The following is a 27,918-nucleotide window of genomic DNA, read 5'->3' on the forward strand; positions in this document are numbered from 1 at the left end:
GTATGTAAGAACAGGATATTTAATGACACTAACTGATAAAAAGTGACATGACACTTTTTTCACTGGTTAGATTTGTAAGGACAGGATGAGGCACACGAGTCTAGCAGCATTTAAACAAAGTGAAATTCAAGTATTTAACTCAATGGTGTTACTTGATGTACAACTGCTCTTGAAATAGAAACGTAATGCTCTGGCACTCAACCGGCCCTCTTTGAACATTTATTTTCCCCTTTCCTCACAACTCTTCCTCCTTTCACTCAGTCCTCACTCACTTCTTCAGTTTCTTCTGCGCTGCTTTCTTCTTCACCATTTGTAACCGCTTCATGGCGTTAAGCTGGGACTCTTGGGTTGTAGGTAGTTTGTCCCCAGGTGCAGCCTTTGACCCATTCCCATTGTTTCCATTACCTCCTCCGTTACTGCCTCCATTGCCTCCAGTCTGGGAGCTGTTAGGAGAGCCGGCCCCTGACGAAGAGCTGCCTTTGCTTTGGCCTTCACCGCTCGATGACCTATTCAACGGCTGCTTACCCAGAGTCAGAGGTGGAGGCGGTTTCAGGTTTGCCTGACTGGAGCCGTTTCCATTGCCGCTCCCAGATATCTTTGCACTCCCAAGCCCCGACTTTCCTCCAGCTAGCCCAGATAACCCAACAGGCTTCTGTCCAGAAGGAGTTGTCAAGGTCTTGCTGCTCCCACTTGGGCCTGAGGAACCTAGTTTGGTGCTAGCAGGAAGAGATGGGCTCGTTTTGGCGCCAAATGCAGCCCAGCCGGTAAGACCGCTGCCCGAGGAGGAGGAGCTGCTGCTGGTGGGATTGGCTGAAGTGGCTGGTGGCTGCATGGGAAAAGGTTACTGTCATTATTAGAGTGTAATACTGACTAATAACAAACTACTAACTACTTGGATTTTCTTTTCATCTCTTTCATTTATGTTTTATTATTTGAGAACAAGTCCCTGTTGCTCCCACTTGGGCCTGAAGAACCTAGTTTGGAGCTTTAGTTTTCAAAAAACCCATTTGTCCTTCAGTGGCCACCATAGCTAAGATTATACAGTTGAATTAGGAGGGTTAGGAAAACAGTATTCAGCTGAATACAATCCATTTTTAACTGACGCTTTTGTACAGGACTTGAAGGCTTCATTGTCTATCGATGATGTGCTTGGGTCACCCCTATTCTTGTCACATCAATGCACTTTTGGCCCAATTCAGGAAGAGCTTCTCTGTTAAGAAAACTAGTTGTCCAAATGCATGCAGGGTTGTGTTTATGGTTCCCAACAGTCAGAGCTGACTGATTATTGTGAATAGTCCTGTGCCTCAAAATACAATTTTGGGGAAGAAGTCACAATGCCTTTATCTAACTAACTCCAAAAGACCATTCATCTATCTAGGACACCCAAGGCCAACAGTTTGGTAACAATGACATGACTGGAGCTTGTGCTATTTGACTGCTGGCGGCAGAGCTGACCACCAGACAAGTTGGCAGAGCAATGAACCCTGATTGCAACTCAACGAAAACACTGGGAGTTGAGTGACAGAGAGGTCACTTCTTTAGACCGAAGAAGTCACTTGGATGGGTGACAGAAACATTTCTCCTACTGAAAACGCTACGTCCAGATGAACAGAATCAACTTCCTGGGTGATCTTTTAACTGCTCCCAAAATCTGATCCAAGTACGCTTGAGGTGCTTTCAATTATTGTGGTCCTAATCTTGGGAACAAGCAGCCTGCTGACTCAAGTTCAATTACATCTGTGTGCAGATTCAAAAACGGACTCAAAACCTTTCTCTGCACACAGGCCTACAGTTAATATGCGTTATTCTTTTTTTTGTTCTCTTAAGCATTTTTCACTGATTTATGGTGTTAAGTCTTCTTTTTCTGTATTAAACACACTGAGCTTTAATATAATGAAATGTACTATATAAATAAAATTGTCGTTGTCACTGGTGCGTTAGTAAATTTATTACCAATAATCTCTGCAGGCACTTTTTGTGAGTTTCAACCTTCTTGTACTCAATTATAATGTGACTGAACATATATTAAAGAAGTTTGCTGGAGGCAGAAGGTGAACAGATGATTACAAAAATGAAAATGACCTATAAATGCAAGAAAAGGTTCTTTGCATCAGTCTGTGAACTGCAAAGCAGAAGCATCAAATTACCAGCCTCTGCTTTGTTACGGCATCTGATTAAAAATAAAAGCCTATAAGCAGGAAAAACAACAACAACATACAGCGCAGTTGCAGTTTCTTAAATATCAAGTAAAAATGTGATTCCTCAGCTACTCACGCCGCGTCCTGCTTGCCTGAGCAATACTTTTGCTGCAAACTATGAAAACTCTTACACCTCACGGTAGAAGTATTAACATAATCAAATCTGTGACTACAGGGTATCATGTTTGCTATCAAAATAACTTTTTGGTGAACTCCATTAAGTGAAAGCGCTCTGAAAAGTTTTAAACCCATTCCCTCTGGAGAAATGGCACCGTGCTGGAACGCTGATCCTTGAAAATAAGTTTACACTTTCTGCTCATTTTCCTCTGCGGGGATTTATGCAGACTTCCTTTCACAGCAGCTTTGCACTCTGACTGCAACTGCTGTTCTCTCCCTTGCAGTCCCAAGTAATTTACGGATGTGAAATCATAACTTTTTCTTGTCTGAGAAGGAGGAGAACGTGAGACGACACAAAGGCTGTGTATAAACATTCGCATTAACAATGCACGTCGATGGAAGCCATAACGAGTTAACACATACCTTCACTTCTGTTCTTTTGAATGCTTGGAAGGTGCTGGCTGTGTCAGTTTTGGGTTTAAGCTCCGTCTTTTTCACTAGTGTGTCTTTTACAACAGGTGCTGAAGATGCAGACGCAGGGGACGGCTTCTGTGGAGGTTTCTGGGCCTTGTGGACAAAAACAAACAAACAACTTTTCACTTAAAAACAAACCAAGCTCGCTGAATCCAAATACAAAGCTGATACTGGAAGATAATTTACTTTCCTCACCATACGCTTCATTTGCCTGGTACATCGGGCGCAGTACCACACAAGCCGTGGGTCATTGACTTCTTTGTCGGTCACCTGGGGCTTGTGGCAGTCCTGGTGGTACAGGTTATGGCATTCTTGGCACTCGACCAGCTGGTTCCCCATGGTCACGGTCATTTGTCTTAAGGAATAAAAACAGCAGGAAAGTAAAGACATATGGCAGGGACACATAATTAATTTGCTAACACGTTTACCTGTTTAGGTTGACGATGGAGTAAAATGAATCTCAATAATTTAAAGTGGAAAAAGTTCCAAGTACAATTTTTTTTCATATGCTATAATCCTACTGGATTTCTGATATGCTGTTGTTGTAATTAGCATTTATTCTATTTATCTATTTTGTATGTGGATTTTTTTAGGTTGGTATCTGTTGTGGACAGGAAAAGCAAGAATTTCATTGGCTCACTTTGGGACAGAAAAAACATGTTTCTTTACTCGGCATATGATAATAAAAGGTTAAAAAAAAATAAAACTTGGGACGGCAACTCAAAAATTTACCATATCTACAAATATTCAATATGTACCTGCAAACCACACAAGCCAGGCCCATTTCCATGGCGAAGTCATCGGCGCTGGTCTCATCATCATTTATGTTTGGCAGCAGGTCTTTGCTCGTCTGCACAGTGATCGGAGAAGAGCGATTCTCCTGTTTCTCCAAACGAGGCTTTTTCGGGGGGTCCACCTCACCCAAGTCAACCCTGATCTATTTTTTCAGGAAGACAGAAAGAGCACATTTTAGACATGGCATGTTGGCATCACTGACAAACATTTTCAAACTGGATCTACTTCACTGTAACACTAGTACTCTTCTATGTAATAGTACATACGTATGCTTCTCAGATTTGCAGGAAATTTCTGAACTCAAATTTATTTAACATGTAAGTAGCTCTGACCTACTCTGAGCTGGTTCTCTACCTTGATTGATTGATTACTCCTCCACTTTTCACCATAAAAAAAGGTTCATTGTTTTACTAAAATATCTATTCATTCCTTTTCCCCCCTCAGTATAAGGAGAGAAGCTCCCTTTGATTTGCCCGCTACAGCCATGCACTGAACTAAAAATAAATTTAAAAAGACCTGGTAGCCTGTCTGGCCTGAGAGTACACGTGCTTAAGGTCCAAAACAAATACTTATTCACAGGAGCCAAACAGGACTAGGACACAGCCGACTAAAGAAAGATTCATGTTAGGCATCTGGCATGCTGCTAAGCTGGAGTGAGAGCAGCTATTTGACTTGGCCTGTCACGACTTATTGACCTCTCCATCCTGAAAAGCTCTTTAGCCGTTTAGCTGCACGTTTACGATCATCAGAGAATATCAAAAGTGTCTGCAAAATGATTAAATAATGTTAAATATGAAGAAAAGACTGCTTAAATCGCAGAGTGTTCTTGACTTACTTATGTTTTCCCTTCTTTTTTTTCTTTTTTCACTACTTCACCTTACAAGAAGGATTGTATGGTCCAACGCAACACCTTTTGCGTTGGACTACCAGGTTGTCGAGATCTTCTAGTAGTTTTGCAAAATTCACACAGTACCTTCTCAGATGGTCTCTTCTCACTGTCTTTCTTGCTCTTCTCAGGTTTACTACTTCCACTGCTGCTACTTGAAGATGAAGAACTTGAAGACTTGGAGTCTTGCTTACTTAAAGTCATTTTTGACACAGTCCCCTTTGATACCTCTATGTCCTGAGGACACATGACAATAATAATAATGATGATAATAATAATAATAATAATAATAATAACTTTTAGTTTGAGAAAGGGAAATTAAGGTTTAACAACAATGAGATACAGCATAAAGAGACTGTATAAACATGTACGTCTCCAGTTTCTTACTTTTTGTAATGAACGGTATGATGAGTCACTTCCTCTTGCAAGGGATTCATCAAGGAGAGCTTTCAGTTTCTCAGCTGAGTCTTTACTTTTGGAGTGTAAATAACTCAGTGCCTTTAGAAAGATGGGATCCAACTCCAAACTGACAGGTCCAGCCATGATGGAAACTGAGGATCAGAAAATACAGTTTTTCGGGCTTCGGGGAACAAATAACATCCCTCTACTGAGTAAATCATGTGCAGTTAAACAAGTTTAGTTAAACTAAGGACAACAAAGGATAGTAAGAGTAAAAAAATTGTTGGTTTTTTCCCCCCATTTATTAGGGAAAAAGGCTATCCAAATCGACCTGACCCCATGTGAAAAAGCAGTTGCCACCAGATTACTGTCAGACACGTTAAATCAAGAAATCCCTTAAATAGAACCTGTTTAACAAAGTGAAGTAGGCTAAAACAATCAGCCCCAGACTGCAATCTAAAGAAAGTGACAAAAAGCAGAGAAACAAAGTCAAAGACATTTATCAATCTGGAAAGGGTCACAAAGCCAATTCTAAGGCATTGGGACTCTAGTGAACCACTGCGAGAGCCACTCCCAGGAGTGACCGACCTACCAAAATCATCCAGGTCACAAAAGAACCCAAAACGACAACTAAAGAACAGCAGGTCTCACTTGCCTCAGTTAAGGTCAGAGTTAATGATTCAACAATAAGATATTTATATTTATTTATGTTATCGTTAAAATTTGTTTCTTGAACAGAAACTTAAGTGCTAAAAATGTGAACAATTCAGGAAGGGGCAAATACCTTTTCACAACACTTTAAGTAACATGTTCTTTAAATTCCTTGAAACATCATGCATCTATTTCTGGTGCTCTTAACATTAATTATGCATAAGTCAATATTTTAGTAAGACTTAAATATTTAGTGAAAACTGTTTCCCATGAGTAAAAGCTCTGTCACAATAAACATCTTTATTACTAAACGAAGGGCACTTGAAGGGGAGACGACAGATCTCCGGGAAAACTAGGATTAATGGTGCGTTCCAGATTAAGTCGAAAATCTGAATTTCCTTGTTCCCAGTCAATCTGTAGATTCCAGTTAATCTGGAACATCTCCTCAACTCAGGTTCCCCACTCGGAACAGACCCATCAACCCCGAGTTAACTATCCAAGATGGCGGCAGTGAACGTAAACAGCAGTAAAACTGTAAAATGTATAATCTGTACTGTCACTTTTGTGTATTTATGATTCGCTAAATAAGCCATGCAGAGAGCACTGGTCAGATTCTACCCATGAATGTGCTGCGACGGTCATTTTAAGATTAAAAAACAAATACGATGCTGTACTGCTAGTAATAGCTAAACGGCTCTACCTTGCTAAGAACCGAAATAAATCATATTTTGCGCTTTTTTTTTTTTACCATTTTTGTTAGCACCGACTTCCAAGGTAAATGACATGCGTTTTTGTTTTGTGATACGTCATGTGCTTTTTTTTTCTGTGGGTTAAAACAAATATTTATTATTATCTTCCTTCTCACGTTTGTAGATTGAGTCCCAAATGTCTCAATTCCGTCTGTCGGGTGTAATATTTAAAAGTTCACACAAATTAAAAAAAGATTAACTTCGGCTGCTGCGTAACATATTCAGTCCGGACTAGCAGCAACACAAGGGACCATAATAGCACCACAACGGTAAAAGTTCTCGTTACTCGAAGCTGTCAGTTAGAAATTAGGATTTACGAATGAAATCGTTAAACTGGAATACCATACCTCACACTCTGCTTCTCGTAAGCTTGTCTCTCCTCAATCCGGTCTTTTCGATTTCATGGGGAAACTGACGGCAGAACAACACTTCCTACAAAGAAGCCGTTTCCTCTAACCTGTGCAACACTCAAATATGTCCGCAAGATATAAGCGCGGAACCTTATGAAGCAACTTGTGTTACTCCAGAATATTTCACATTACGGCTTCTTCGTTGAATAGTAAATTTTTTTTAAAAGAACCAGTTTTATGGAGCGGGCATATAATATATTATACAGTTTTACATGTATTTTTCCAGTGACACATCGTGTGTTGTTTATTCGTAAGTAGAAAACAGGTGAAGCTGTGGTAGCTTTAGCACAGGGGAAGAAGAAGAAGCAGCCCACACCATAACAACAACGTGGTTTTATAGAAGCTACTGCTGCTGTAAGTATCACTCATAGTGACATTTAACGTGTTAGATACAGCTGTTTTTCCATTTACAAACCCCACCTCGGAACACCTTACCGAGGCTACTTTTTAAACCTTCACATGTGTTTCACCCCGCAGTGCTGACTTTATTTACAATGAAGCAACAGCCCGAAAACCAGCAGCAGCCCTCTCTCTATTTAGAAGTTTGCTTTCAAAACGAGGAGCCGCGCCTTCCCCTGCACACCTCCATCGTCCTATTCCTCCTTTCTTACTGCGAGTGCAAGTTTTTTAAAGTTTACCTGGTCTTCAAGAAACCCAGCAGCTCCGAGTCTCTGAGAAGTCAGCTGCCAGAGCATCTGGACTCCTCTGATGTTCAGTCAGAGGCTCTGCCTCAGCTGGTTAGGGACTGTCGCCTCCCTGCTGTTTTGGATGAGACTGGGCAGCTCTGCAGGGCAGGACTGGCAGTGGTCCTTAGACATATTATCAACAAAACCATCGAAGCTGACCCCTCCAGAAATGATGTACTGGCTCTGCTGGGTTTCAAGAAGACTTGTCTGAAAGCCTGCGCTGAGGTTAGTGGAAAAAAGGGAAGCAAACGACAAAAATGCACAAAAGAAAATAAACAAGTGATAAGGTTGAAAAAAAAACTGGTAATTCTTTGTTTTTACATTCATCGGGCCCCAATATGCCCGAATATCAAAAAGAAATTAAAAATGCATGTTGTGGAAGAGTTCGGGTTTTAGGAGGTTAAATATGTCTAAAAGTAAGCACACAGTTACAAATCAGTTATAGTTAGCTGAAACCAAAGTATCCTTAGGCAAGAAATTGAACCCCAAGTTACTCTCCCGAGGCAGTAATTGGAATATGAATGTGTGTGAATGTTAGATAGAAAGCACTTTGGTAGAGAACGCATTGAAAAAAAAGACCTTGTGTGAATGACTGAATGAGGCATGCTTTTTAAAGTGCTTTGACCATTTAGTGACTTCAGGAACAAACTGAAAGCTGTTGTGAAGCAGTGTAATGCTCTCTCCATAAGTAATGATTTGCTGAAATCAAAAAGAACCATTAAATCTTTGAATGAAAGGAAAACCGAACCAACTTAATGCAAACAAAACCCCAAAACTCAGTCATTACAAAAAGTGACAGTTAACAAAAAATAAAGACCATCTGCAAATCTACAAAATCAAGTAAACCAAATAAATGCAAAATCTTAGAGATCATCATTAGAAATCACACAATTAACAACTTTTAAAAAGTATTATAAGTAAATAATGAACTAATTCTTAGTTTGCTTTAAAGTTTGCATGGTTTCAGATCTAGGAAAGCTCTTATACCTCACAACTTTGACCGTCTATTGTTCCCCATCAGGGTCCCAGAAGGTTATTTATAATAGATTTGAGCAAATGGTGGTTCCCAGTTGGCTAATGAAATTTAAAGCACTCTGTGGTAAACTAGATGTATTTCACATATACACATATTCCACTTGTGATCCTTTCACTCTTCAATCCAAAAGGGAACAACGACAAAAGGAACTGCCAAAAAGTCAAAAACTGGACAAAAACAAATTCTGACACCAAAACTTTTTTTCTCCTTTTTTTGTTTTGGAAATATGTAGCAAAGTTATGTTTTTTGTGTTTTTAATTACAAATAAATATCTGACAACTGCACAAGTTGTGCACAGTGCTATGATAAGGACTTGTATTTCAGCCTTTTTATTTTGAGTGCATTTACGGACAGACCTCAAACACCATGTTTTCCTCACTCTTAGGTGAGCCGGTGGACTAGATTGTGTGAAATTGAAATCCCCTCTGCTGTTGAAGAACATCTCCAGAATCCTGCAAATGATGATCAACAGGTGCCCCTCTCCATTCTCACTCTTGAGCGAAGGCTCGCGGAGCCTGTCAGAGTCCACAACGATGACAAAATACGAAGGCGGAAACTCCAGGAGCAGAGACGTGAAGAGTCTGCTGAAAGCCAAGAGAACCTGGACTCCGAGTCCGGGCTTGGACAGTCGTCTCAGGCCTGTGATGGACTTGAGCTTAGAGCAGCTTTGGCCAAACTGTCTGTGGATTCAGTACCAGCTTTAGCCACCAGAGAGAACTCTGAGATCAGGAAAGTGAAGACAGCAGATTTGCCTCCGTTGGAGCATGTGTTTGCCGAGGGACTGTACTTCACTCTGACTGATGTGGTGCTGCTCCCGTGCATCTATCAGTATCTGGTAAGGGCTTTTTGACATGTAATGAATTTTTGAGTGGTGTCAACAACCTCATTCTGATTGTTACTGTCTAATTAAGAATGGCACATACACATCAAAGCACAATTAATTTTATTAGCCCTTTTTTGTCAGTTTAAGCCTGTCGCTTTTATTTCACTGACACACTTTCTTTACAAATGCTCTTTCAATAATACACCTGTTACACAAACAGTCAAGTGCTGATAGGAAAGGCTTTGTCTCCGTGGATACAAAAGTGGCGCTGATGTCAGACTGAATGCTTTCATGCAGACCGGAGCGTGCAGTTACATGAATTTGCTGGCTCTTTAATACTTTTATTATGATGACTTGTCAAATTATGCATGATGTGTGGTTTTGACACTCTGGTCAGGGTGAACAGGTAGTACACCCAGTTCCCTTTTTTAAATCCAGCCAGGCAGAAACTTGGGTTAAGAAGACTCGCTGCATCAGACTTGGCACAGTTTTTGCTCTCAAAGGTGGTCTGGAGCCACCTGGCAAAGGCTGATAACACTGTACGGGGAGGGTTTTTATTCAAATGCAGCAGGTTGAAATACATTTTACTGACTTTACTTTGGGAACAGCTGACGGAGTTGGCAGGTTGTTATGTTGACCTAAAAAAACAAACTCCTAACTTGAAAATCTTTGAAGAATTTAGAAGCTCAAGTGCTCACTGAATATTCATTACGCCTCATTGTTTGTGATGAATTTGGTAGCAACTGCAGCGGCGAACCGAGAGCTGTAAAGTTCAGGCTTATGCTGTTATTGATCAGGAATGCTGCATTGTCTGGCAGTGGAGTGGGTCTCATTTCACCTTTCAGCTGTCTCCAGCTATTCCTCGACTGTGGGAAAGAACTGAAGTTCTCACAATGAGGCTTTTAGTAGTCAGCTGTGCCCCAGTGGTTTCCAGTTTCACACTCAGCCTAGCGTGTCTCCTCTTAACGGCCATCACTGTCCACAACACATGCAGCCACAGTGAATCCTTTCCACTCCACCCTCTTGTCGTGCTGCGGAGTGCCCCTTCTGCCTCCGTGCACCACTCTGTGTCCAAACACACACAAACACACACACTCTGTGCCCTTATGCTTCGTCTCAGATCATGTCTCTGTTTGTTTCTTCACCCTCTCCTCCTGCCAGCTCTGTTTAGATTTTTTTTTTTTTGCCAGTCTGTCGCACAAGTGTTCACCAGCGTGATGTGTGAATTCTGGTGGAACGTGGCATCTCGCTCCGCTGGCAGTAACATGTCAGTCGAGTCACTTAATCAATATTTCCTTGTTGTTTTCCTCTTTCTCTTTCATCCTTTCATCCTTTTCTTGGTCTTTAATAGTGTTCCCTCCAAGCACGCGCTGCCGCCACTCTACATCATCTCCCCCACCTACTGCGCTGGTACGGCCGTGTCCAGGAGGTACCGGGGGTGCTTCGGGCAGCCAAGGCTTGTGGGCTACTTCTGTCCATACCCCAGGCTCCCACGTCTGGACTCCCAATTCTCTCAGCAGAGGACAACCCAACCAGTCTACCGGTGGAAGAGGAAGAAGGCCGGGAGATGGCCCCAGAGGTTCCTTTTGTCGGCGGCCCAAGGCCCACAATGACTAAACTCAAAGTAAATGATTACTTTCCTTTACTTAATCCCCAGCATGCTTTGCAGCTATATGTTAACCAAACATGTTTTGTTCCAACACTTCCATCCTGACCTAATATCAAGGGATCTGCCTCCCATTGTCCCCTAACAGCACAGATTCGCAGCCTCCAGAGTGGTTGTTAAGTATTATCCCTGTAATTTCATGCCTCCATTTTCTGTTGATTGCACCTTCAAGAGTGTAGCTCTGAGTTAATGTTTCGGTTTCTGGCAGACTTTTGTAATTGTTGGATATTTAGTTTTTCTGCCAGATATTTAACAGTGATTGCTGTCACTCATAAAATTAACATTTTAAGTGGTCTTAAAAAAAAAAGAAAGGAATTCAAAGCTGTTATCGATGCATATTATTTTGCTCTTGTAGACATTACAAAAAAACAAGCTTTTTTTTTTAAGACTAACAATCTGTTTATGAGAAAAAACACTGTATTTGCCTGGGGTGCTTTTTTTAAATGCACATTTCAGTATTCTCAGTGGATCCTGTTACCACTTGCAGGAGTGCAGACAGTGCACATTCAGCTTATCTTCATTTCAGGTGCAATAAAAACAGTGAATCTGGTCCAAAACAAAAATGTTATAGCTTTACTTAGTTTATAGTTATGGCTAAAAATCTACATGTGCACAGGCAAGATACACGACCCAATGCAGGTCCCTTAGGAAGGATTGTCGAGAGACTTGCTCATTCGCACACGTTTATAGATTTCTTTGCTCCATATATTACCTCTGCAACAGCAGGAGATAAGCAGGCCCAGCTGTTTTAAAGGAGACTGTCTCCTCAACCCTGACTAACCTCTCGCCACTGAGCCCTCAGACTGTTTACTTGGCTTTTTTTGCTCTGCTCTCTTAGGAAAGATATTTCTGTGATTTCCTGCTGGCTACATTTCTATAACAATGTGAGCGAGGCGAGGAGAAAAAAAAACAAGAGGTTTGGAAAATTCTGATGAGGGTGAGTGAGCTGGGTGGTCAGGATGGGATGTGTCTTTTAGATGTGCTGTGTTGCCGGATGAAATTTAGTCAGGCCCACATGTGTGTAAATGACAGTTTTGCTGGCAGGTTAAAATCCGACATTAAAACCGAGAGGAATGCGTGAACACACACAGACAAACACACAATGGCCACCATTCTCTGCCTAGAGGGATTACAAGGATGGCTACATGTCGCCATCATCATGTCTGCAGTGCAGCTGTTGCGCTGGGTAATGTGCCTGTCTGTTTGCGTCTGTGTGCGCATATATGTCCTCTGTGTGTGTCCCACCAAGGTATAAACACACAGTCTGCCGTCTCACATGGTGACAGTCGATCCTTCACGGCGGCTAACCAGAGGCAGTGGGCTCATCTCGCAACACCATTCACATTACAAATGGCTCATAAACTCTGCCCCTTTATCACTCCAGTTAACACACACTCATGCATACTGTTCAAGCTCCCCATGCAGTGATCTGTGGAGCCCCAGCCTGTGATCTGTATCTATGGTAAACAAGCAGGCATCCCGACACCAGAAATTAAGACCCGGTATTATCACTGCCTAACAAAAGCTAACACAACTTGGATATCAAAAATAGAGTTTTTTTTAAAAGGAGAATTACTGGGTTTGCAGGAAGGAAGTTAAGTCTTTGATTTTATGTCTGATGAATTGGGTTCATAGGGGAGCTGTTGTTCCAGAAACAGCGATTGAAGACAGTCTGTGTGTGTTCCCATGAAAAACTCCTCACTGAAATCAACGAGCATTATGGCAGGATAATAACGCAGTCTTGTATTATTACCTATTATTTGTCATTTGGGTTTAAAGTTTGACCAGACATCCTTGTTGCAGGTGAACTATCAAACTTAAGAATATGATTTAATAGAAGAAATAGAGCTTTAAACAGAATCACCTTTTCATATTCAAAATTATTAAAGCTTTAAGGTGCATGTTTCCTTAGTGTATTTTGAGGTACCTCAAACATATTTACCCAGTGACCAAAAATGACCTTATCAGCATTTGCACTACAAGTTTGTGTTACTGTGGAGAGTGAATATAATTGGTTTTGGCACAGACTTTTTGAGCTTGAGGTTTGCAGTGTTGTAGACTTTGATTGGTTTGTATTATATAGTAGTATGTGTTTATATAAAGATGAATAAAACAAAATATTAGAATATTTTAATATGGCAGCGAGACATTGTTCAACCCCAGTGTATAACACACAGATCAGTTAGTGTCAACAGAACTAAGGGTTTTTAGTAATATAGTCTTAATTGCAGTGCTTTTATTGCATCATAGTGATGCACCTCACAGTGTATGTATTTTTCTGATGTCATTGTACATGATAGTCAAGTCTTTATTCATGAAACACATTTAAATGTAACAGACGGTGACCATAGTGTTGCACTAGGGCTGCACGATTAATCGTTAGAAAATCGCGATCTCGATTCATACTTATGTGCGATCTCATTTCCAAGTGACAACGATTTAAAAGAAAAGAAAAAGAAAAAGACGACGACGATTGTACCGCATTTTGATCCGGGACGTAATCTGCATGAAAACAAGCGCTCACTCTTCCTGCTCAACAAATGACAAGGGCGGAGCCTTATACCACGTGATACAGAAGCTGTGCCGTGTGATGCTAAAATTAGCAGGGAAAAAACAACGGAGAGCACGTCAGGGATGACGAGAAAGTGACAGGAGAAAATCCGTCCCGGTCAACCACCCAAACATTAATAACAGGAACCTTATACAGCGCTTCCCTATACACGTCGAACTCCCGCAGGCACAAAGAAATTACAGAGGCTATCACTTATCACCTGACCAAAGATATGGCTCCCATCAACACTGTGCAAAACGAGGGATTTAGGAAAATGATCAACACCCTAGACAAACCCTACACAGTGCCCTCCCGCAACTATTTTTCTATTGTTGCACTACCTGCTCTATACACGCAGCGTCGAGCAACGGTGGAGACGGAATTTCAAGCAGTACAACATTTTGCGGCAACGACAAAATGTGAGACATTTGTTGTTTTTATGTTTATTTATTGTTTTTATGTTCAGTCTCAACTGTTACGAAGTTGATGTGCAGTTAATAAGTGCAATAAATATTTATACTGGAAAAGAGAATCGTGAGAGAATCGTGATCTCAATTCTAAGCCAAAAAATCGTGATTCTCATTTTATGCAAAATCGTGCAGCCCTATGTTGCACATATTTAATGTTCCATGTTAGACCTTCTATTAAAAGGGTGTCATATTATAGTAAGATGAGCTTTTTTCCTCTTTATATGGGAAACAGCTCCAGGGATTTACTGAAACAAGTGCAAACGTCTATGTAAATACAGACAGTACAAAAGATGGACATAGCTACCGTGATGTCGTCCACTGATTTCTGAATTCGGTGAAACCTCTGCATGAGTGTTTCCATCTACGCTGTCCTGGTTGCATAAAATATTTTATTTAATATGACCCAAATTTCTTTGGATCTTGGCTGCCTTTTGTTCTTTTCTGTCAAAATGATCTAACACAGCTCTGAGGAAGCCAATCCATGATTGATAGAGTTTCATTTTTCATTTTTTTGTATCCACATGTGCTTTTACTGCATTGACAGTGAGTTCGGGATCATTGTCTTGCTGAAAAATTAAGGCTTTACCAATAGAGGCTATTGCATGATTGAGAATATGCCTTTCACGTTTCATTTTAAAACACCATTCAGATCGCTCATTCTACCATGCCTGTATACCTGCGGTTTCAGTCAATTTCAGAGTCTGTAGCAAATGAGCTGTTGCTACCCCAGACGCTGTGGTGAGAAACACGGCAGGAAAGGAGAACTGAGAACACAGCCTCATCAGGAGCTTCTAAATAGCGCTGCCTTCTAGCAACAAATATTGCATCTATCTAGACAAACTTTAGCAAAGCTAGTTAAATACATAGTTAGCCCTGCTGTCATCATGGAGAGAACTAAAAAAAAGTTTACCATGGTTTCCCTGGTTCTCTTGCTATTGTAGTTAATTGTACTAGATGTGCTGGAGTATGTTCTGTACTGGTGAAGCAATGTTCTGTCTTGAAAATTTAATAAGAGTTGTATTGTGTGCAAGGTAGCAGAGGGCTTGTACAAAATAAGTCACTCGATTACAACAAAGGCTGTAGGTTTCTATAGTAACTTGTATTTGTATATTTGTGTGTGTGTGTGTTTTCATGTGTGTGTTCTTCCCTAAGGAAAATGGCATCGAGGCAGTCTTCACTCCTCATCCTTGCCCTTCCTGGACCCTCCCATGGGAAAGCTTACCAGGAGCGATCAACCCTACTGAAGGTAAACTCTAATCTTGCCTCGAGGCTGTGCTCTTTGCTGGCTCCATTTTATTTTTGCCCTCCTGCCCTTGCACTTTTATCATTGCCCCTTTGGTTTGTTTTATTTTTATTTTCTTGTATTTATTTGATGTCTTCATCTCTCTTTGTCCTCCTTTCACTATTTTTACTTCCCTCATGTTTTGTAAGCCTGTATGCCTCTGCAACACTCCACAGCCTCTTTCTCCCACCTTATTTCTGGGTTGACTTCAAAAAACACAAATGTTACTATATATGGAGCGAGGAACATGAATAAATATTTGCATTATACCTTTCGGTACTACTGTGGCTGTTGGTGATTTATAGCTGCACCTAATGCTAACACATTTTATGTTAATCTGCAGGTGGATGCGGTTCCCCTTGAGGGTCCCCTAATGATTTTTAATCTACATGTGCTATCCTGCTGATGTTGTAGGGTGAAAGTGTGAAATAGGTCTGTGGTAGAACAAGAGTCAAAAACAATAAAAACACCTAAAAAGGTTCAAAGACAACTTGTACAGTGTCCCACTTGTCTTAGTGGATACTTCTTGCTGTGAGAGTAGTTTGTGATAGACAATGGGGGAGGTTTGTTGATTGCTGCCCCAGGTGGCATTGGAGCAACAGAGAGAGGGGAAAAATCTGTTTCTTTGCCTCTTTTCCTCACCTGCATTGTTTCTCTTTTTAGTGAGATGTCTTTGTTGTTAGCAACGCTAAATGATGCACATGCATCACTCCCAACATATAAGTGTTATTCCATCCATCCATCTCAATCCGATACATTTGAATCCGTCCATCCATAGAGAGATAGACAACCATTCACACTCACATTCCCATCTTTGGCCATTTTTGGAATAGACGTGCATGTTTATAGACTGTGGGAGAAAGCTGGAGCCCGGAGAGACCACCCCCACAGACACAGGGAGAACATGTAAACTCCACAGTCTGGCTTTGGTGGGACCTTCTTGCTGTGAGGTGAGGGCACTTGCTGCCATACGGTCACGTTGCCGCTTCAGTGTTATTGACACAAGAAATTGGGGAAGGTAGATGAAGGCACATGCTTCATGCATGTGATTGTTTAAATATTTCAATTTTCTTTAATATTGTGTAGCGCACTCGTTTCTTTCTTCCTTTCATTTTTGCTTATTTGGGAAATTGTTACAAGCAGGAGTTCATGCAGTGCCTATTTCCTCCAACAAAGAAAATGAGAAAAGGAAAAAAAACACCTTAATTTAAGATCTCTACCTCTTTTCAGCTTTTGTTTTGTGTAGGTCAAATTTCCACTTCATTACCATGATATTAAGCTTTTTTTTTTTCCACTCCAAGCAACTTGAATAGTAAATTGATTTTATCCATATCCAAACCAAACAGGTTTACAAAATGATACATTACCATACAATACAACAAAAACCCCGCAGGGAATGAGCAAACACGCTAAATAAACAGATAAACGAGCTGTTGAGTGATTTTGTTTATTTTGCGTCCTGAAGCCTTTGCTCTGTGATCCATCTTTTAACTTGCGCTACTTTGAAGCGTATTTTCCCGATGTATTTATTCCTACTTTTACTGATTCAACAGAAACTTTGATAACAAACGGTGTTTTGATTTGCTCATTGTTATTTTCTGTTTGTGTGAATATTCCAGGCAGTCAGTATGACACTCATCTAAATTGATGTGTTGCCCAAATAAGGGCCTGTTAGCACATTGACATATTTCTATTATCTGTCATAATTTTGAGATAAAAAATTAAAAAAATGTGTTTTAATATTTGGTCTTTACTTTCAAATTGTTTTCATTTGAAGCTGTATACAAATGTGCAGTGTAGGATTTATAAAAACATAAAGGTTAAAAATGAGCAAAATAAAAAAGCACCCAATCTGGACCTGTACATATATTCACAATTCTGGCAGCTGGGCAGTAGCAGATTTCAATAACTGTAGTATGTTTTTTTTTTCTTTTTCATTTATTTCTCTCATTATGCCAGCGAAATAAATACTTAATTATGAATATGTAACTTTAAAAGTCTCTCAACTCCTCATTACGTACTTTAAATATTGTAAAATTGAAGTAAAGTCATGATGCTAATTATTGTTTATTGACACTTACTTACTTGGCTTAGTTGGTTTGAGGCTCTTGCCATTAAAACAACAAGCATTAAAACCAATGGATCTTTGCTACTAAAAACCTGATTTAAGATCACTGAGTTCCTGATGCAGGCTATCTGTTGTTTTAGAATCCAAGAAGATGTTTGCCCTCCTTAATGCAATTTACATGATTGATGCTTAGTTACCACATTTAGACACCACACTACCTTTGCTTTCATCTAGGTGTAGACCCGAGTGTCGTCCATTGATCTGTTGCTGTTTGATAGTATCAAGATAAGGTTGGAAGAGTAGTGGGGAGGGGAGGTTAGACCAGACTTAGGAAATATCCGACTTCTGTTAGCGGGTCAGCTTTTTGTATTCGGCGCTCTCATTGTATGGGACTTCATTTACTTGGGTGTTTGTATCAAGTTTGATGACTGATTTAAGACTGAAGTGCACAGATAGTCTGTCATGTTCTTCACATGGGCAAAAAATGTAAATACAGTTTTTCTCATGTTTGTTAAGAAATTTTGATGAGAAATAATTCAAAATGTGTTGAGATATTTATTTAAAGAAAACAAGGTTGAGGTATAGGAAAGTCAAGGCATCTCCTAAATTAGAAGAGTTCATTGTATGTTAAATAAATCTTTACAAAATTTCTTTTCATGGCACAGATTAACCAAAAAAACATTATAGGGATCTCACCATCACTAAAGTCATCCTGGAAACTTGGATATCTTGTCTGTATGTTTGTTCAGCTCCATTGTCCTAAAATTGGGGGATTGTATAAAAAGAAGTTCCACACTGAACTCATTTTTGGCAGTTTGACTCCAGTAAAGTAAAAAACAGAACGAAGTCTCAAAGTTGCCAAAATGTCTGGGGGTGGAGCAGAGTTAGCAGATGGCTGATTGTAACTTTGGACAATGTTTTCAGAACATCCTGGATTAGGTGGAGATGCAGAAGAGGAAAGATGGACTTGGAAGGCAAACTGACATAATTAGCGTTGAGTTTTAAAGAGGGGATATGAGACCAATTGACTCGGTGAAGACGGCCAAAAAGATGATTGCATCAGAGGAGTAATGACAAAGCTGAGAGTGAGGAGAGTTTGGCAGCGTGGGAAAGCAAAAAAACAACAAAACGAATAGAGCAGCAGGAACAGTCCCAATACTCAGAGGTGCAGGCACAAAAAGCAGGAAACCTTTTTGAACCCACACGAAACGTCATTAGAAGATTATCGAAGCACTTTAACTGCATAGTCAATGTTTCATTGTTGGTCTGTTGTGCTGAATTAGAGCCAAATAAAACTGAGCTCATGTCATTATCCTTTTACTTTTGACTGCACTGTACTGGTTATATTGGGTCTCACTGATTTTTAGCTTATTAATGTGGTTCCACAGTGAAACTTTAGCATCAATTTCTAGCCTAAACCTCAGTGACATCTAGAATGCTCTTCCCTAAAACTCCACTGATACCTGAACTGAAGTACTCTATGTGATGTAGGCGGGGTGTCTATACCAAGAGTGAAAATCATGTAGAGATACTAAATTTCAGCTGTTCCACTTTTGTCAGCACTCTGCATGATAAACGGTGCTCTTGATGTCTGCTCCTGCAGAATTATCCTTGCATGCAGGTAGCCCCTGTGATTCTGTACTGTGTAATTAAAGAGGAGCAGAGACGAAAGGCACACAATTTGTACAGAACTCCAGCGCATGAGCCTCCCCATCTATCTATTCCTTTTGTGCGCACAAATGGCTCCACACATGTACACACGTACAGTACTACAGGGAAAATTTCAGTGTTTTCCCCTTACGTGTGCATAAATATTTCCATGTGTGCAAAACTAATATATAACACCCACAAGCCTTTGAAACATGAAATTTTGAAATGGGGTTATTTCTGCTCTGTACTCTAGAGCAATGGATTTGAAATTAATAAATGAGAGTTTGCCTTCATCCATTTTTTCTATTTTTATCCATTTCCAAGGTCGGGTACAATTTAGGTCTTACAGTATACATGGAAAAACCTCCAAGCGTCTGACTGCTAAAAAATAAACAATTGTCAAATAATAATCATGCTAGCACATCTCCATAAACTGTTTTGCTTTATATACGGACCTATTTGCATTCATTGATTAAAAAATTGTACACACAGGCTCCCAGGTGTGCATAATATGTAGAACAACAAAGTTGTCCTGCTTGTATGGAGGCGCTGATTCACTACGTTTAGTCAGGGTTTGTCTGCAAACAGATAAACAGCAATGTGAATAGAGGGGCCATTGTGTTAGAACAGCCAGTGGCTTGTCTCCAGCACTTCACTTAATAGATGGAGGAGAGGAGGTGCAAATAAAGCATGGTAGAATGATGGAGTGGGTGACAGTGGGAGATTGAGATAGGGGTGAGACAGCATGAGGGGAGACAAGGGTTATCAGTAGAAAACAAGGCAGGAACGAGGGGGTGAACAAGACAACGAGCCATTAAAGGGGAGAGCTGGTGAAGAACTGCAAAGTTGTCATGCTTGAGACATGGCGCTATTAGATCCTTCGGGGTTGTTTTGGTACACGCAGATGAGACGAGTTCCTTTGTTTTTTGTCGTAGGTTACAACAGCATGGCAGAAGTTGAACTGCTTGAATGAAAGCTGGCTCCATTTGTCTCCGGCTCCCTGCTTCTACTGCAAGAGAGATGTGATTGAGATTCCCCAAACTCCGCAGCTGACTGTGTATATTTCTTGAAAAGTACGCATAGATTAATAGAAAAAATGAGGAAGAGATTTGCTTTTACTGGAATTAGGAACTTGGTTATGTGGGTAATTTAACTGGATGCAGATCATGTAGAATATTTTGTTTTGTACATTAATAACTTGGCTTGTGTGTACTTAAAGGTGCTGTTTCAGATATTTTGAACAACTGAGTGCTGCACTAGAACACAATAACCTCACAACGTGCCTCATGACCTTTCTCCATTGAAGGGCTGTGTATGCAATAGCTAAAATACATTTTAAAAAGTAAGAAGAAAAATCCAGTCATTGTGGTACAGTAGCACTTTTTCCTGCTGGGTTCTCTTATTTTACCCCAGGTTTTAATCTAAAATTGTTTTTTTTAATATAAATACTCCGTTATCACCTAGTTGCTCATTGTTGACTAGTTGCTCTTTGCTGCTGCATCAGAAAGAGCACAGAGACTGAAGCAAAACAGTAAACCTGAGGTTGTTAAACCAAATCGGTGAGCTAAAAATGCTAAGTAGTCATTAAAGCTCGAAGGAAAGCTGCAGGCTTTGTATTAATTCTCTGTAGGTTCATGATTACCAATGGCCTCTGTCACGAATACGCCACTTGATTCATTTTTTGATGTAAAAGTTTTGATTTGCTTCTAAATCTGCCCATTAGTTTAGATATACTGGGGGAAAAAACAGTTTTGTTAATGTGGTGAACTTGTGATACTTCCCAGCCCGCGGGGCTGCTGATGCGGTGTTGTCAGGGTCGATCTGTAATGGCTTTTCAGTATTATAATATCCACGCAGTGTTAAGTAGTTTCACAATATTCCGAGGCAACATTAAACACATTAAACGATTTGAAATGGTGTTTGCAGCTGAGCTGGAACTTCCTATTCCCATAACTGACATCTTCCTGCATCACCCTCTTCTTTTTAATTTAAATCCCACTGGAAATATTAGCTTCATCAGAAGTTGTGACCCTTGCACAATTTTCAGTGCTTTGCTTGTTTTCTCCACACTGAGCTTTTAAACATCTGTCATGTTTAGCTTCCAGGTAAAATTCAGATGTTTAACATATGTGTTTGTGAGCTGGAAGACTTGCCTGTAAGATGTGAGATGGAATGTCCAAATTACAAGTGTCATTTATTTTATTATGTGGGTGGATTAATTTCTTTTTGTTTCCTGCTCTGCTTTTCCAGTGACTTGGATTAAGGTTGTAATATGTGCACATACCAGATTTGTTCCACTGTTAAATCAGTTTGGCTGCCTTTCATGGGTGTCGTTTTCCCTCAGGCATGTCATTTTACTATTAATGAACTTACTAGAAGATAATTAGCTGTATTTGATTGAAGTCTAGATTCATGAACTTGACTTTTTCTCATTAAAAAAAACAACAGATATTGGCTGGATACCCTGAGGGCATAATACTAATTCTTAAAGTAGAACTTCACTCTTTTGGATTATCATAAACTATAAAAAAAATAAAATAAATACTGTATGACAATTATTTCATCTTCCAAATGAAATCTTGCATCTCTGTGAAAGTTCAGTTTTTCTTCCTTTAGGTTATAGAAAAGTGAATCTTCTTATATTCAGTGTAAGTTATTTAAAATAATTATCATTGTCAATATGTGCTGGGTCCATGCAAACCAGGTTACTAATTCTGGCCAAGATGAGTGGTTAAAATTGGCCAGAATTTGGCCAGAAGCTTGTTGATGGCTAGTAAATTAGTGGGCATGCATGCATATGTGTTTGAGCCTTTATGCATAATTTTGACGCTACAAGCAGAACTTCCTCTTAACATTAGAGAAAATACGTTTTTGTTTTCAAAATCATTCCATCCTGGAAAAGGAACAGTTGAAAAAACTTGTTCAAAGCTTAAACTCAAACTTCCACTTTTAGTCACTTATTTTGCTGTCCAGCCATCGGGCTGAATGATGCTCTGCTGAGAGATTTACATCAGGTTCAGACACAAATGTATTTAACCGTTGATTTGTGCATTAACATATCAGCTTATTCTGAAGATCACATTGTTGACTCTCTGCCCGTGTTTAGTTTGTTTTTTCTGGAAACCATTAGTGTTTGGTCTGAGTTCAGTAATAGTAACGAGGGAAAGTTAAGGAATGGGGCTAAATGTGTTTTTTTCTGCCTGGCTGTCAGATAGTTGTCAAAAGGTGCTTAGCATCCTTAGGCTTTTGACAGACAAATGTCAAGGGTAATCTATTTGGAATTTTACTGAGTTGATGTATCCTTCAGACACTTGCCATGTATACAGATTTCTCTTTCAACTAACCCTGGATATCAGGCTAATTAAAATCTCCATCCAGTTTCCCAGCACTAAATGTAACTTACTGATCTTGACACCATTCAGAACTTCAACTCTCCAAATGCTTGTAATAAATCAAATATTCCTCCTGAGTCCAAAGTGTTTAATCTAAGAATCTCAAAGTTATTAACCCTCAGTAGGACCTACAGCCATTTTTCATCCACAGCGTTTTTTAATATTAGGCCATTTTCACTGTGTTGAATAGAATATAGCCAAACCTTCCAACCCTTTTTTTTTTTTCTTTAGAATTGCCGTCTCCGTTTATTCGATTAGCTTAAGGTGGCTAAGCTAAAAACCGCCATCCACATGAGGCGCTAGAGCCATAAATCGCCCCATTGAAACCCATTATAAACGCTATTTTTCACTGCAGGATTTATACCGTAAGCATCTCGGCGATGGCTTAAGTTTCATTTCCGTTTTGGAGAAGAGGCCTTAGAGTTGTAATTTTTTTATTTGGCCACCGGGTGGCGCCCTTGCTTCACATTTGACGACTGCTGGAAAACAGCGGGCTGCCTTAACAGACCTGCGGGAAAAGAAGACTCATTTGAGGCTTGCAGCACCGGCTTCGCCCGCTGATCGGGCGGGACCATTTTCTGTCCCCAGGTCGTTGAGAGGGTGCAAATTTTTTTTTGACTCAACCGGAAATGACGTATTTGTTGTCACGTGGTACCGGACGTGTGTGCTGGAGAAATGCGTTCCACGAAAAAATGCCCCGGTTCTTCGTCGCGACTTAGCCGGGAAGATGCACCTCTGTCGGCCTAGAGAAGGAGCATTGGCCGCCTGGAGAACATTTCCGGCTCCGGAAAAAAAAATTGTAAGTGGATCGAAATTAATTTTGGTGCCGATCTTTAGTCCATCTAAAGGCCTAATTATAATAACAAACGAATATTACTTCAAATGGGGTTTTTTTGAAAATATTTACTTTTTTGTTTTTTGGGGCTAAAAAAACGGCGCTCCTGTAATAAACCTGGGATTTAAAGGGTTAAAACAACGAAAATATAATTAAAACTTCATATGTATATTTCAAGGAGAAGTAGGTCTAAAATATTGGCTAATTTGAAATGGAAAAATATTAATGTATAATCTTTTTATAGCACTTTTTATGGCGTGGTCGATTTTTGCCTCTAGGACCTCATAAGGGGTACTTTTTTTTTAGACTTACCAAGGGTTAAGGTTGCAGGGAGGCAGAAGCCTATCCCAGCTCTTCTAGGACAAGAAGCGGGATTATACGAGATGTTACTAAATGTTATAGGAAATGAACATATTTTTGTTTTTAAGATCAAGTAACTATATGAGTAGTATGGTCACTTTTCCATAGACTTCTCTCAGACTCTTTTTCTTTTTCAAACCACAGGAGTCACCACTGCTGGTGTTAGAGGGCAAGTTTAAAACCGTTTCTCACTAGTGTTGCCTCAGACCTGGAATTCGATTCAATTCAATTCAATTTTATTTATAAAGCGCCAAATCACAACAACTGTCACCTCAAGGCACTTTATACTGTAAGGTAGACCCGACAATGATACATACAGAGAAAAACCCAACAATCATATGACCCCTATGTCGTTAAAATGAGAGATTGTAGTTTCTTTGTAGAGAATATTTTGATACAAATATAAATATACAGTATGCATGTGTTTTTAAATGATCTTATTATTTTAAGTGAGGATATATTTGAACTGTATCCCTACATTTGGTTAACATGCATCCCCGTGGGCTTACAACTCCAAACAGCAGGCTGTGACTCCCAAATCACTCCTCTCATTCTCAATTAATTGAACTCATTAGAGCCTTTAAATTGCAGATTTAAAGATATGCCGTAAACATGGGAGCCAGCACAACAGGCAGCTAGCTTTTTTATTCGTAATTAGAGGGATAATTGGCACTTTATTTCTACAATTCAGGTTCAAACACATCTAGACTCCCTGGAGGCTTACTACAGAGTTTCACTATTTGCAGTGATGTTTGAATTGTGCCCATTTAAATGCAGAGCCACTGACTGCCTCCACGATGAGCTCCTTGCAAATGTCATATCATGAATATTCATTTGTCTCCCCAGTTTTGTTTTACTCAATAATCTCTGGTGAGGGATTGCAGTGTGGGTATTGAGGAGGAAGACAATTTGCCTTACCTTCAGCTAGTTTTCAATGAGTTTTGGATTACATGTTTCTAACGCAGTTTCACTGCACTCGTAATTAATTAGTGATTAGTCTGTTCAGCCTGCGCAATCTCGTCTCTGCAGGCCATTCCTGTGGAGCATAGTTTAGACTATTGTATGTGGGGAAAAAATATCTTTTCCTTTAGTTACCACTATATTTTTCCATTGTAGACATTATAGTGTAATTAAATGATTAAATAATTTTTATGAAGTCTAAAATATTTGGACTTTTTACTTTAGTAGTTGTTTTTCTCCAATATTCAGAAGTCATATTTGTTATCATACAAAATAATCAGAAGCCATATATTCAATTTATTTGTTAAGTAATTATATTCTTTTATTCTTAATATTCTTTTCTAGAGACTGCAGTCTTGTTCATCCACACTTATGTGGATATTTTTTTTTTTTTATCATTTTTGTTAACAGTTTGGAAATGGTTTGACTAGAAATCCCCCCCCCTTTTTTTTTTTCTTTCAAATTTTAACAGTCCATCTATTTTATTTTATTTTTTTTACCCCTATGGTTGGACATTCCTGTCAGTCTCCCCCTCTACTCTTCCCCCACTTGCAAACAAGACCCCAAGCTACTGGAACTCCTCTGAGACCGCACCTTATCTCCAGCCCTATTGGACAATTCATCCTTTCCAAGATGACCACCATCACTGTAGATTTGGAGGTGCTAATTTTTATTCTAGCTGTTGATTGCAAGACCGACCATGTTCAAGCTGGTTAAGACATAACCAAGAAAAAAAAAGCCAATAAAGCCAAAAACCAGAATAGTCTGTAACAATAATCCATAATAATCTTGAAGAACTCCTCACAGGACAGCATGAAGTTATACAGTCATATGAATTCTCTAAATCAGGGGTGCCCAATCCCGGTCCTCGAGAGCTACCGTCCTGCAGCTTTTAGATGCATCCTTGTTCCCACACACCCGAATCAAATGAATGGCTTGTTATCAGGCCTTTGCCAAACATGATGGCATGCTGAAGAGGTAATCAAACCATTTGATTCAGCTGTGTTGGAGTAGGGATGCATCTAAAAGCTGCAGGATAGTAGCTCTCGAGGACTGGGATTGGGCAGCCCTGGTCTAAATCCATAAAACTCATATAGACCGGTTGGGCAAACCCTGTGCCCAACCGGTCTATATGTAGCTAGAGTAAGACAGACAAGATGTAGATAAGGTGAAGAGCTCGTCCAGTGTACAAAAAGACAAAGTCAAAACTGTTACATATCAGTTTGGAAGTTTTTACCATTGGTGTTGGTCCACAGCCACGTTCAGGTCGCTCCAGAGATACTAATCTGGATTTAGGTCCAGAGGTTTCCTGAAGCAACGGTTTCCTTTGTGACTTTTGAGATCCTTTGTACTTTAGAAAAGGTTTTGTCAAAGGATTGCTCGATATTTTCCTGCATCCATTTTTCCTTTTGTCCTTGTCCCAGACACTGTCAAAGAAAAACATTCCCACAGCATGATGTGACAGCCATTTATTTTAAACTGTAGCATTGCTCTGAGAAAAAGATTTAGTTTCTCGTAGTCTGGAAGCTATTTTTTGGCAATCTCCCAGTGGACTGTCATGATCTTTTTTTGGGAGAAATGGCTTCTGTTTGGCCAATCGACCATATGGTTACCTGCGTGACCAAAGTCTTTCGTCCCAAATTAGTCAGCTTGGCAGGTGGCACAGATCTAGGAGAGGTTTTTCTCTTGAAGAATAATGGAGGTCAACATGTTCATGTGCACGTTCAGTTCAGTAAAAATGTTCTTTTCTTCTTCATGGCATGGGATGTTTTCAGTCTTTCTTATTTTTAACAAATTAGCTAAACACTCCTTACAGTCTTTATTTGATTTGCCTTGATTAAGTTTTGTGTATTGATTAGTAAGGGGTGAGAAAGAATTGATTCCACATTAAAACACTGAACATAACAAAATGAGCAATGCTTAAATACTTTACCACCTTATGAGGATGTTTTGATGGTTTCCTTTGACTCAACATGTACGTCCACTACAAACATTTCACATATTATTATAAAATGTTGCATTCCACTGTGTTAATTTATAATTACAAGTGGAAACGAGGAGATGCTAATCTGGTTACCTTTATTTTGGGTTATGTGTGGAAAGCAGAGCCTCCAAAAATGAATGAATGTCACATAATTAATTGATTACTAATATTTTCCATAGCAGTCTTGAACTAATTGAGTAACTTAAATTAGCAATGGAGAGCTGAAATCTGCAGCTTGATACTTCATTCTTAAATATGGCATGCATCTGTCTTGTTGATTTACTATGTGAGCTGGCACATTTTGCAGTATGCACGCTCTCTCCTTCTGTCTGTTTTTCTTTTTCCATGTTTCTCCCTTTTCGCTTTTGTTTCTGTTCAGAGCCTCTATAATTTCAGGTCATAAGCATTGCTTTGACACAAAGGACATGTTTTCAACTTTATTTTCACAAACTCCTGACAGCAAAATTAAAGTATTTTGCTGTTCCCATCATTATGTGTCACCTCACTGGAATTTCTGTCTTTGTAAGCACGGGCTCAAAGAAAAGCTCAAACCTTTTTATTCAGTTCTGTATCGATTGAACTATAATAGATGATGTGTCATATTTGGTTTTAGTGAGTACCATAAAATGTGCTCTTTATATAGGAGGGACCTCCCCCATTGCCCACATCTAATTTGGCTCAAAGCAAGGTTGTGGATAGACTTTGGCATGCATGTCTCAGTTGCTTTTGTTCAACACCTTGTTGTTAGTTGTGTTTTCCCTTGTGTATTTTAGACCCTCATGGTGTAGGATTACACTGATAAAGGCGAGAATTGTCTTTTATGCACGTGTTTTGTCTGTTTCTGTGTCTGCAGATCTTTTTACAATAAACATATATCACCTAGGCTGCAGGAGCGACCTACCTTGATATTTTGATAACTGTAGATTCTTTTATCTACACTAATGTGTATCAGGCTATTTTTGGTTTGGAATTTGTGAGAAGAGGTTTGAGACTGAGTTTAACATCAGTGTTCGCACGATTTGTGCCTTTAGTATGCAGACAGCTCCGTAAGACAGAATAATGACTCGTAAATCCTCCTCTAATTATCCAAAGGGCACGTGTGGTGTTTGTGGCCAGTCTGTAATCCCTTGATTCTTGTCCCACATTCCTAAATAGGAATGTCTGTGTAGCGCCAACACATTTGTGGATATAACGAGGACGCAGATAAATATTGAGACAAAGTGTCTGCTTTCTATCACTTAATTAAAATGTGAGCTGGAGAGCCAAAGAAAGCTAAAGGAGCAATGATTTTTATTCCATCAAAACAGAGTATTTGTTGTTAAAATCTTGCTTTTAAGCTCCAGGAGTGTGTTTGTTTCTGCAGTGACAATAATAAGGTTACATTTCTCTATTTCTCTATTCAGAGGGGCCCTGCCTTTGACAACCCAATATTTCTGTAAGGACACAGAGAGCAAAAGGGACACCAGTTGGCTGGTG

The 27,918-nt window shown here is 39.7% G+C and overlaps 2 protein-coding genes across 3 annotated transcripts in view; one reads left to right on the forward strand and one right to left on the reverse strand.

Moving 5' to 3' along the window:
• Position 1: 1 nt before the first annotated feature.
• On the reverse strand, positions 2–7,381 carry ints12 (integrator complex subunit 12). Of its 2 annotated transcripts, none has more exons than XM_026171211.1 (7): positions 7,318–7,381; positions 4,858–5,021; positions 4,558–4,707; positions 3,548–3,726; positions 2,985–3,144; positions 2,739–2,882; positions 2–826 (listed from the first exon to the last, which is right to left on the reverse strand). In XM_026171211.1, the coding sequence occupies exons 2-7, from the start codon at positions 5,011–5,013 to the stop codon at positions 269–271; spliced, it is 1,347 nt and encodes a 448-aa protein (XP_026026996.1). In that variant the 5' UTR covers positions 5,014–5,021; positions 7,318–7,381; the 3' UTR covers positions 2–268. The 2 variants fall into 2 exon arrangements, with proteins under 2 accessions (XP_026026996.1, XP_026026995.1); XM_026171210.1 differs by lacking the exon at positions 7,318–7,381 and adding an exon at positions 6,617–6,711.
• Positions 6,832–27,918, forward strand: part of gstcd (glutathione S-transferase, C-terminal domain containing) — a 48,962-nt gene continuing 27,875 nt past the window's right edge. The window contains exons 1-5 of the mRNA XM_026171209.1: positions 6,832–7,033; positions 7,157–7,590; positions 8,787–9,236; positions 10,576–10,848; positions 15,064–15,157. Of these exons, the coding sequence (XP_026026994.1) occupies positions 7,174–7,590; positions 8,787–9,236; positions 10,576–10,848; positions 15,064–15,157 (1,234 nt within the window). The 5' untranslated portion in view covers positions 6,832–7,033; positions 7,157–7,173. The remainder of the gene's footprint in view (positions 7,034–7,156; positions 7,591–8,786; positions 9,237–10,575; positions 10,849–15,063; positions 15,158–27,918) is intronic.

The sequence above is a fragment of the Astatotilapia calliptera genome, chromosome 6 (assembly GCF_900246225.1).
Source record: "Astatotilapia calliptera chromosome 6, fAstCal1.2, whole genome shotgun sequence".
Classification (NCBI taxonomy): domain Eukaryota; kingdom Metazoa; phylum Chordata; class Actinopteri; order Cichliformes; family Cichlidae; genus Astatotilapia; species Astatotilapia calliptera.